The 11816-nt window shown below is 36.8% G+C and overlaps 1 protein-coding gene across 3 annotated transcripts in view; it reads right to left on the bottom strand.

Annotated features, from left to right (window-relative positions):
• The window catches only part of LOC117910491 (disease resistance protein RFL1-like), a 29523-nt gene extending 19378 nt beyond the window's left edge, over positions 1-10145 (bottom strand). For 2 of the 3 annotated variants that reach the window (XM_034824562.1, XM_034824561.1), the window contains exons 1-2: positions 8928-10145; positions 8772-8781 (exon numbers count right to left, since the gene is read on the bottom strand). In XM_034824562.1, the coding sequence (XP_034680453.1) occupies positions 8772-8781; positions 8928-10065 (1148 nt within the window). In that variant the 5' untranslated portion in view covers positions 10066-10145. The remainder of the gene's footprint in view (positions 1-8771; positions 8782-8927) is intronic. The other variant, XM_034824563.1, reaches the window with a different exon arrangement.
• Between the last annotated feature and the right edge of the window lie 1671 nt (positions 10146-11816).

The raw sequence follows: 11816 nt of genomic DNA on the forward strand, positions 1-11816 counted from the left end.
AAATAATAATTCTTTCAATTTTTACAAATATTATTATGAGATTTTAAAGAAAGAAAGGTTTGATTACTTTTTAAAATACAACGCATTTATAAAAGAGTTCAAGTTCAGTAATTTCAATAAATTTTATTTACAAAAAGAAGTTTCATTTAAATATATATATATATATATATATATATATATATATATATATATATATATATATATATATATATATATATTATTTGTTTTTTTATTTATAGAAAATATTCCAACCTGACTTCATTTACATGAAAATAATTTTGCAATTTTTATTTAGAAAAATAATCTTTATAATAAAAATATCTGAATTCCACTTTGTTTACAAGAGAAAGACTTTCACATTTTTATTAAAAAAAATATTTTAGTAATTTTATTTACAAAAAGTGAATTTTATTAATATTTTTACAAATTAAAAATATATTTTTACAACGGTTTAGGTTTTATTTTATTTACAAAATAGTTCAAGTTAATTTTATTCACAAGAGAGTGATTTTATTTATTTTTTTTTAGAAAAATAATGATTTTTACAATATATAAAAAAGTGTAAAAAAGCATTACATGGTTTTATTTTAATATTAAAGCTCGACTTACAAAGCTAAGGCCCAACATCTGGTTGGAGTCAATGGCCCAAGCCTAAAGCCCATTATAAAATATTATGTGAGCCTACATCTCCCATAATAAATAAATAAATAAAATAAAATATAAAATTTGAAGTAAAAATGGGAAAATCGTGAGAGCCAAAAATAGGAGAGTATGTGAAAATAGAAGAGTGATGGGTCCCATTTGGTAATATCAAACACACACTTTCACAGGCAAGACACATCAATCTTAGGACATAATATCTAACCAAAAATACTTTCAAGCATGCCCAAATTGAAAATAGACTCGAGTTTTGGTTGACACATAATACGAGCTGTTGGAAGTTTGTTGTAGGAGAGTGAGTCGGTGGTACCTGTTCCCTCATGAGTTCCAACTTCTGTATGCCATCCACAAGCTGTGTTTAGGTGGCTGTCCTTGATGTTGAACCTTCTACCACCAGTATCTTCTTTCCCTTCGCTTCCCCTGTTTTGTGCAAGTAGTACCTTCCTATGAGTTGCTTCTTTTAATATTTAATAATTAAAGTGTAAAATTTTCAATCTCATACAACACTTAAAAACAAAGCATCAAAGCTTAATACCTGAGTGATGAATTGGATCGGCCAAGTATTGTGGAGAAAAATAATTGGCGAAAATCTCCTTCGTAGATCCATCCTCCCATTCCAAGCTTTCCCACCAGGTCAGATCTCCTTCAATTTTCTTTAAGCTCTTGGTGGCACTATTTGAATTGAATGGGAGCCTCCTTAGCTTCGGGCAATTGATCACAGAGATCACTTCCAATGAAGGCACGTCTAGTGCCTGCCGACAGATGCTCTCCAGCTTTGGCATGCCACCTAATACTAGAGATGCAAGTCTTGAGAATCTGCTGGTGAGAGACATATTAATCATGGATTCACAGAATTGAACATTAAGCGACTCAAGGTGCACAGCATAAACAAGCCATCTCAATTCCCACAGTTTTGGACAATTCCAAATCTTTACATGACGAAGCCTGTGGAAGTGTTTGTTGTCTCTCACTATCAACTCAGGACTGAGGATATCATAAGATTCTTCAAATCCTTTACTTCCCTCTTTTTCCACATTTTTAATTCTCGCTACTGCCAAGTGAAGACCATTGAATATGACAAGAGTCTCCAAATGGTTCAGAAATATTGCTGATAGCTCAAGAATTATTATAGCTCTGCAGTCATGTAGACTTAATCTTCTTATGCACCTTTGTAGCTTGTCGGAGCTCCGTAATTTATTGAAAGCTACAACACTACAGAAGGAGAGAGATATCTCATCCATAGATTCTATGGACTCCAATTCCTCCAACAAGTGTTCATGATCTGGAGATAAAGAATTTCCATCATACATACTAAACAACTGCAATGATGAAAGACTTGATATCACATGTGGAGGAATTACAAATGGAGGCACACCATCAAGTAACAAGCACCTCAGTTTTGTCAACTTTTTTATCCCAATCGGCAACTCTCTTATCTTTGTCATTGAAAGATTAATGTATTCCAAGTTCATCAATCTATCAATGCCATCGGGTAAGTTCGTTAAACAAGGTGTAGCTGACAAATCTAGAACCCTTATGAGAGGCATGAAGTGGAAGAATCCTCTTGGAAATGTCCTCAGTCGGATACACTCCCTCACAAAGAGAGTCTGGAGATTAGAGCAATGTGGTGTTCCTGGGAGTTTCTCAATATTCCATCCCCACAATGATATCTGAAGAATTTGAAGACTAACTATGGAGGAACATAGACTCAATTCATTCTATGATACTCTTATTACAATGAAAGAAAGCATAAATAAATAGCCTACAGATATGAGACAATTCCGGACTGGTATACTATCACCGGACGGAATTTCCCTTACATGGAAAGAGAATAAACTCTTACATGGAAAGTGAATAAACTATTGCATGGAAAGAGAATAAACTCTTACATGGAAAGTGAATAAACTATTACATGGAAAGAGAATAAACTCTTACATGGAAAGTGAATAAACTACCTTGCTAGAATTACTCCTAAATCAATTATAATAAAGGCAGTATATTTCACTAATTTAGGGAAGTAAACAGAGGATGCTAAATATGGGGAGGAACGCACAGGATGGAAGGCGACGTGGGCTTGATTTCCAACACTCCCCCTCAAGCCGCGTTGTAGATGTTGATCATTCCAAGTTTTCCTGTCAGATCTTCGAAGTTAACTCGAGCAAGAGCTTTTGTGAGAATGTCAGCCGTTTGACAGTTTGTCGGAGTGTAGCTGACTTTGAAAACTCCTTCTTCAATCTTTTCCTTGATAAAGTGTCGATCTATCTCCACGTGTTTAGTTCGATCATGATGAACCGGATTCTTAGCGATACTGATGGCAGCTTGATTGTCGCAGTATAACATCATGGGATGCTTCAATGGAACCCGTAATTCTTCTAACAGCCTGTTCAACCAGATTCCCTCGCAGATACCTTGTGCCATAGCACGAAATTCTGCCTCAGCACTGCTACGAGCTACCACTGACTGTTTCTTGCTTCGCCATGTAACCAAGTTCCCCCAAACAAATGAACAATAGCCTGAAGTTGATCTCCGATCAGTCACTGAACCTGCCCAATCTGCATCTGAAAAAATCTCAATCTCTTTCTTTGTTGTTCTTTGAAAGAAGAGACCCTTTCCTGGTGTCATCTTGAGGTACCTCAATATTCTGATCACAGCAGTCATGTGTTTTTCGGTTGGATTATTCATGAATTGACTTACCACACTAACGGAGAAGCCGATGTCTGGCCTTGTATGAGAAAGATAGATGAGTTTCCCCACAAGACGTTGATATCTTCCTTTATCAACTGGCGTACTTCCATCACTTTCTTCCAGTTTGACAGTTGTATCCATAGGTGTTTCTGCCGGCTTGCATCCTAGCATTCCTGTTTCATTCAATAAGTCCAGAACGTATTTGCGTTGTGAGACTGCTATACCTTTCTTTGACCTAGCAATCTCCATTCCGAGAAAGTACTTGAGGTTTCCAAGATCCTTGATCTCAAATTCCTTTGTCAGTAATTTTTTAAGTAAGTCAATTTTCTCTTCATGATCACCTGTCAAAATTATGTCGTCCACATATACAATGATAATTGCCAGCTTCCCTTCTGGGAAGTGTTTCACAAATAATGTGTGATCAGATTGACATTGAACGAATCCGTACCCTTTCACTACCTTAGTGAACCGTTCAAACCAGGCCCTGGGAGATTGTTTGAGACCATACAAGGATTTTCGGAGTCTGCAAACCTTGTTGAAGTTTGATGTCGTCTCAAGTCCAGCAGGAATGTCCATGTAAACTTCTTCCTCTAAGTCACCATTGAGGAAGGCATTCTTCACATCAAGTTGGTGAAGCGACCAATCGAGATTAACTGCCAAGGATAAAAGTACACGAACAGTATTGAGCTTGACAACTGGAGCAAAAGTTTCTTGATAGTCAATGCCATAGGATTGGGTGAATCCTTTGGCAACCAACCGAGCCTTATACCTGTCCACATTACCATCTGCCTTGTACTTTACTGTGAAAATCCACTTACACCCAACTGGTTTCTTACCTCTTGGGAGGTCAGTAATTTCCCATGTACCATTCTTTTCCAGGGCCCGAACTTCCTCATCGACTGCCGCCTTCCACTTAGGATACTTGAAAGCTTCCTGAATATTCCGAGGAACTTGTATCTCTGTGATGCTAGAAGTGAATGCACGAAACGTAGGTGATAGCTTATCATAAGAAATAAAATTTCCAATGGGATGCTGAGTGCATGATCGAATTCCTTTCCTCCAAGCTATGGGCATATTAAGAATATCATTTTCTAACTCGGAATCAACAGTACCATCAGGAGCGTTGTTACCTGGAAGTTTGCTTGGATTAGGACCCGGTTCAGCCTCATGGGTTTGTTGAGAAAGTGCTCCTTCCTCCGTTTCCTCTTGGATGTGCTCCTTATCCCACAAGTCAACAATGGACTCGGGCTGATTAAATGACTCTGGAGGAATGTGATTTTCAGTGATGATGGGTGACTCACTGAATGACTCAAGATCCCAAAATTGATATTCCTGAGTTGAATTCTCCCCTGAATATCGTTTTTGGGATAGTAAGGCTGGGTTTCAAAAAATGTGACATCCATTGAATTGTAGAATTTTCTTGTGACCGGAGAGTAACACTTATACCCTTTTTGATTTGAAGAATACCCAAGAAAGATGCACTTGAGTGACCTAGGATCAAGTTTACTTCGATGTTGTTGATTGATATGAACAAAAACAGAGCACCCGAAAATTTTGGGTGGGACGGTGGAGATGAGACGAGTAGTCGGAAAAGATTTTAGGAGTGTTTGACAAGGTGTTTGGAATTTTAGTACCCTAGACGGCATCCTATTGATGAGGTAGGCTGCCGTAAGGACAGCTTGCCCCCAGAATAATTTTGGAACATTCATGGAGAACATTAGTGATCTAGCCACCTCTAACAAATGCCTATTTTTCCTTTCAGCGATTCCGTTTTGTTGTGGGGTATCAACACATGAACTTAAGTGAACTATCCCTTCTTGTGCTAGAAATTCTCCTAGAATGGAGTTGAAATAATCCCTAGCATTATCAGACTTTAGAATTTGTATTTTTGACTGGAATTGGGTCTGAATCATATTTTTAAAATTTTTGAAAATTTGACTCGTTTCAGATTTTTCTTTCATGAGGAATACCCAAGTTAATCTAGTGTGATCATCTATGAATGAGACAAACCACCTAGTACCAGTTACATCTTTTATTCTTGACGGACCCCAGATATCGCTATGAATCATTGAGAATGGACTAGACTCTTTATAGGGTTGAATGGGAAAATGAGACCGGACTTGCTTTGATAATTGACAGATTTCGCACTCAAAGGATTTTGGATTTTTATGAAATAATGAAGGAAATAAATGCTTGAGATACATAACATTTGGATGACCTAAGCGATAGTGCCACAACATAATTGCACTATCGTTATTTTGACATGAAACCGAAAAAGAATTACTACCAACTGCCATTTGAGGTTGTTCTTGTGGATCATGGAGCTCCTTAAGGATGTAGAGTCCAGAGCATTCCTCAGCATTGCCAATCGTCTTCCCCGAATCCAAATCCTGAAATTCACAGTGAGTGGAGGAAAAATTAGTAATACACCTCTTTTCCTTAGTGAGTTTACTAATTGACAATAGATTACAGTCCAAGTTAGGAACAAGGAGAACAGAGTTGAGAGTAAGATCCCTTGATAGCACAACTGAACCTGTTCCGGCAACCTTTGATAGTGAACCATCTGCTATTCGGACTGTTAAATTATTTGGACATGAGCTATATGTATCAAAAATTGTCGCATCTCCCGTCATATGATCAGATGCTCCTGAGTCCACGATCCAAGGTTTTTTACGTTTCTTACCAACAGTAAAGGCACTCAAAAATTACCTTTGTGAGCCAAGGTTCCGGAACCAATGAGCTGGTTGGAAGATGAGCCAGTTTGTGACTGTACTGACAAAAGAGGAGACAGTAGTTTCTGAAGCATCTCCATTTGCTCCTTATTAAAAGGGCTAGCTTCAGGTTGTGGCGATTGTTCATCGGTAGCCACATGATTGCCTCGTCCTTCTTTCTCAAGTGGTTGACGTGGCTTCCAATCTACTGGCTTTCCATGAATCTTCCAGCAAGTTTCTCTTGAGTGTCCCGGCTTTCTGCAATGATCACACCAAGGTCTACCTCCTTTAATTTTTGACGGTTGTCAAAAGGAGCGAATTGAGTCTTAAGAGCCGAGCTTTCTGCCATATTCAGTTGTTGATGGGATCCCATCATGAGATTTTTCCGACTTTCTTCGCGACGCACTTCAGAGAATGCCTCTCTGAGGCTAGGTAGAGGTTTTACTCCCATGATTCTTCCTCTGATTTCATCAAGATTTTGTTCAAACCTAACAAAAATTTAAACACACGTTTCCCTTCGACAATCTTTTTATACAACAAACCATCTGTAACACAATTCCAGTTATGAACCTCAAACGTATCAAGTTGACGCCATAGACGAGTAAGAGTATTGAAATATTCAGTTACCGTAAGGTTTCCTTGACGCAAATCGTGGAGGATGCCTTCAATCTGGATGATTTCAGATGTGTTTTCCTTGTCTGAGAAAGTTTCTTTTGCAATGTCCCAGATTTCTTTGGCAGTATCAAATGACAGAAATTTTCACCAATGTCAGGGGTCATAGAGTTGACTAGCCAGGACATGACCATATTATTTTCTGCTATCCACTTCTTGTAGGTTGATGCTGTGGTTTCTGGTGCCGCCGAAGCTCCGGTGATGTAGTCATCTTTCTCCTTTCCCCGTATAAACATTAATATGGATTGAGACCATTGCAAATAATTTTGCCCATTCAGTTTATGGGCTGTGATTGGCAGATGAGAGGTTTCCATTTGATGAGAGGATGAAGACGATGAGATGATGATATCAGAAGTAGAGGATGATGAGTTGGTAGCCATTCCAAAGGCTGGACCGTATTTAGGCATAACCTAGAAGAATAGAATTGAGTAGAAAAAAAAACTGACTAAAGATGAAGACGATGAGACAGGATTAAACCTGCTCTGATACCATGAAGAATTTGAAGACTAACTATGGAGGAACATAGACTCAATTCATTCTATGATACTCTTATTACAATGAAAGAAAGCATAAATAAATAGCCTACAGATATGAGACAATTCCGGACTGGTATACTATCACCGGACGGAATTTCCCTTACATGGAAAGAGAATAAACTCTTACATGGAAAGTGAATAAACTATTGCATGGAAAGAGAATAAACTCTTACATGGAAAGTGAATAAACTATTACATGGAAAGAGAATAAACTCTTACATGGAAAGTGAATAAACTACCTTGCTAGAATTACTCCTAAATCAATTATAATAAAGGCAGTATATTTCACTAATTTAGGGAAGTAAACAGAGGATGCTAAATATGGGGAGGAACGCACAGGATGGAAGGCGACGTGGGCTTGATTTCCAACAATATCCTTTTTGCCTCCTTCCAGCTGGTAACCCTCTCAGCCTCAACATGCCTAAGAGATTCACACACCAAAATCTTGTTCACCTTTTTTCCACATTCTTGACCTATCCATAGAGCCATGTCGTGTATCACATCATGCATCTTGATACATTCTTTAAATCCATCACCCTCCTCTAACAAGCATGCATTCTTTAGGTCTTCAATGATTTTGTGTCCTCGTCTGCGTGCTTCATATACGTCCTTACCATCAAAAAACCCTTCCCCAATCCAACGTTCTATAAGCTCATCATTTCTAATTTCATATTCCTTTGGAAAAAAAGAACAATATATGAAACAAGATTTGGTGATATCATCTCTTAAGTTATCATAACTTAATTTCAAAACATGATACAACTCAACCTCCATACCTGAAATTTCCACTGGGAATTTCTCCAGTTCTTGGATTGCTTGATCCCATTCATGGGGAGAATTCTTATGAGCCATTGCTCTTCCAACAGTAATAAGGGCGAGTGGCAAGCCTTTGCACCGCTCTGCCATCTTTTTAGAAAGCCGTGATATATCAGGGTGAGAATTTAGAGTGTTCTCTCCGACTTTCTCCAGGAACAAAGCCAAGGCTTCTTCCTGTGCCAAACACTCTACCCTAAACTTCCTTTGAACTTCCATTTCATTGCATATTTTCTGAATTCGAGTTGTGATTATTACTTTTGATCGGTTTCGAATTTCTGGAAGAGGAACTCCTATTTTTGAGAGATCAAGTCGTTGCCATACATCATCTAAAAGTAGCACAAACCTTTTTGTTTTCATGATGTTGAATATTTCTGTAGCCCTTTCATCCTCTGTTCTACCCTGCCACATGCTATCTGGGATTTGTAATTTATTTCGAATCACCTCTTGAGCAGTTCTCACACTTGCTTGCTTGGAGACAGTAACCCAAATCACTGTATTAAATTGGTGACTTGTTTTGAGGAATTCGTTGTTGATTTTCCTCATTAGTGTTGTTTTTCCAACACCGCCTGTTCCGTATAATGCAATAATTCCTGCTTGATATCCAGTGAGGCAGCTGCAAACTGTCTCATACAACCGATCTAAGCCCACGGTATACCCAAGAGGCATTTCATCTACAACAGCATGAGGCAACCTGTCTTCCCCTGCATAGAAATGTTCTATAAGATTATCATTCCTAATTACATATGTCTTGGGAAATATAAAGCAATATATGAAACAAAGTTTGGTGATTCATCGAGTAAGCTATCATAACTTAGCTTCAAAACATGAAACAATCGATCCTCCATACCTGAAATTTCTTCTTTTATGAGGTCCTCCAGCTCTTGTGTTAAGTGTTCCCATTCCCTGACAATCTTGCAGCCAGCCAATGTTCGTCCAGCCATTACGATGGCAGATGGCAAACCTTGGCATCTCTCCAAAGTGCTGTGGGCAAGCTGTTGTATCCCGGGACTAGAATTTAGAGTGTCCTCTCCGACGAGCTCGCTGAACAAAGTCCAGGCTTCTTCACATGCCAAAGGCTTTACCGGCAACCACCTTTTAGCGTCCATCTCACTGCATATTCTCATTGATCGAGTTGCGATTATGACTTTAGACTTGTTTCCAGCATCAGGAGGAGGAACTCCAATCTCTGAGAGATCAAGTGGTTTCTGTACATTGTCTAACAACAGCAAAAACCTTTTTGTTTTCATGATTTTGAATATTTCTATAGCCTTTTCATCCTGACTTCTATTTTGCCACATGCTATCAATGATCTGTAATTTGTTTCCAATCACGTCTTGAGCAGCTCCCACGCTTGCTTGCTTGGACACTGAAACCCAAATCACTGTATCAAAGTCGTGTCTTGTTTCGAGGAGAGCATTGTTGATTTTCTTCATTAGTGTCGTTTTTCCAATTCCACGTTTTCCATATAATCCGACAATTCCTACTGAATCTTGAGCGAGGAAGCTGCACACCTTCTCATACAAGGAATCTAAGCCCACGGTACGCACAAGAGGTAATTCATCCACAACATCACGAGGCAACGTGTATGCCACAGCTTCAAAATCTCCTCTGCTTGATAGTTCCCTCACACGGCTGATTTTTCGACTCACTCTCTTTCCAAGGTTGTAGCTTGACCGAATATTACAAAATCTTCCAAGACATTCCTTCTCTAGTGCTCCATCCCCTTCTCGGAGGATTGCAGCCACTTCACTTTCCTCCTCACCAACGTCCTGAATCCAGCCTTCCACTTCCCTTCTGGGTGTCATCTGTTGCTGCTTTCCAAGTTCCACTCTCGTCTTTACATCTTCACTTCGAAGGTTCAGTAGCTCCATTTCCTCTCTCAAGCATTCAAGATTTTCTCGGAGACCACGGATATGGGAGGCACGCTTGGCAGTGCAACCGAACAGATCAGTGGCAATAGTATAGATTGGGCTCACACAATCCATGCTCTCAGGAAACCTGAAAAATAAACACCTGAAATTCAAGAAATTAGAAGGACAATGATGAGAAAAGAGGCTGCCAGGGGCCAATACAGAAGGAGATGAATAGTGTTTTGTTCTACAGCTGGAAAAGCGCAACGACAAGATCGGGGGAGACTTTCTATAGCCTTTGAATGTTAAAGAGAGGGCCTAAATGGTATCAAGCTTTGTTTTTGAAGAAATATTTACAGCTCAAATTTTTTAAATTAAAAAGTGATCTTGAGAGATAAGATAAGTTCATTCTTTTTACATAAGAGTTATTATAATTATATAATGAAGTTATTACTATTTTTTATGTTTAAAAAGAAATAATAAAAAAAGTGTATTTAAGCAAGCATTAATTTTTTTTCTCTAGTATTAAAGACATGATAACAAAATTTAGATGACTATTAAATGATATAAATATGACATATTATTTAATATAACATGCACATCTTTCTTTCATTCATAAAAGATGCTCTTTGAAGTCATGACAATGGAGTGGATCATGTTAATCATTTTGAACCTAGGGCAAGAAATGGTTACTTTAATATTGCCTTGGCTAGGGGTACATTTTTGCTTAATTTTGGTTTTAAAAAAAATGTTGTTAAACTATCATTGTCAAGTAGTCATTTGCACCAAGGATGAAGATATCGGTAATCATGGATATATCGGTATTTCGATTTTACAGATATATTGGATATATCGATAGATATTTTAACACAAAATATCGATAGACCTATAATTAATCAAAACTTATACAAATATAAAACAAAACTCTTATAAATAAAATTAGAAGTATAATAAATATTTTAAAGTTTTTTTGTTGAATAAATTGATATATACATGTATATAATATTGTACGTGTCAATAAAAAATATAAATTTGATAAGTGTAAATTGATTATTAAATGATAGCAAATAGTGTTTGATGATAATATTTGTGATATTTGATTATAATATATTTAATATTAAAATTATAATACAATATAAAATAAATAATGATAAATGTATACTTTTTAAATATTTAATTAATATATTAATAATATTAGAAACACTATGAAGAAAATTATCATGACCATTTTTATATTTTTCCTAATCAATTAAATGAAAATTTTTCATTTAATTATAAAATAGTTATATTTAATTTGTTCTTTAAATTATTTTTTTAATATTTTGTTTATATCCTAACTTTTATATATATATATATATATTTGGTGCATATTATTTTACAAAGGGCAAACTTGCTCCAGTGGTGCCTGTGATGCAGGCTGCAGCAATTTTGAGTTTTAACTGCGTTGACTAGTCATTAACCGATATATCCATGGGATTTTTTTTAAAAAGAAAATAAATATTATTATATAGAATAATATACATTATAAATATTATAAAAATATTAAATCAGGTTTAGGTTAAACACATTGCCTAAACCTTAGCTCGAACTTGACCTAAATTGAGTTCGAGTAGAAAAAAATTTAACCTAAGATCAACTTAAGTATTGAAAATGATTGTTCAACCCGGCCGCTCAATTTCTTCAAGTTGCACCACTAAGTAAAATCATTATTTGTTTAAGAGTTTATTCCTTTTCATCTTCCCAGTATAAAATAGTTTATATTTAGAATTCAATGTGGACTACTTTTTTTAAAAAGTAGGGCAACAAGTGGTTGATTTAATATTGGGTTAGGTGAGGTTGCGTTTTTTAAGTTATTAAAAAACTAAAGAAATATTATTATAGTTTAT

This window comes from Vitis riparia, unplaced genomic scaffold (assembly GCF_004353265.1).
Source record: "Vitis riparia cultivar Riparia Gloire de Montpellier isolate 1030 unplaced genomic scaffold, EGFV_Vit.rip_1.0 scaffold761_pilon_pilon, whole genome shotgun sequence".
Classification (NCBI taxonomy): domain Eukaryota; kingdom Viridiplantae; phylum Streptophyta; class Magnoliopsida; order Vitales; family Vitaceae; genus Vitis; species Vitis riparia.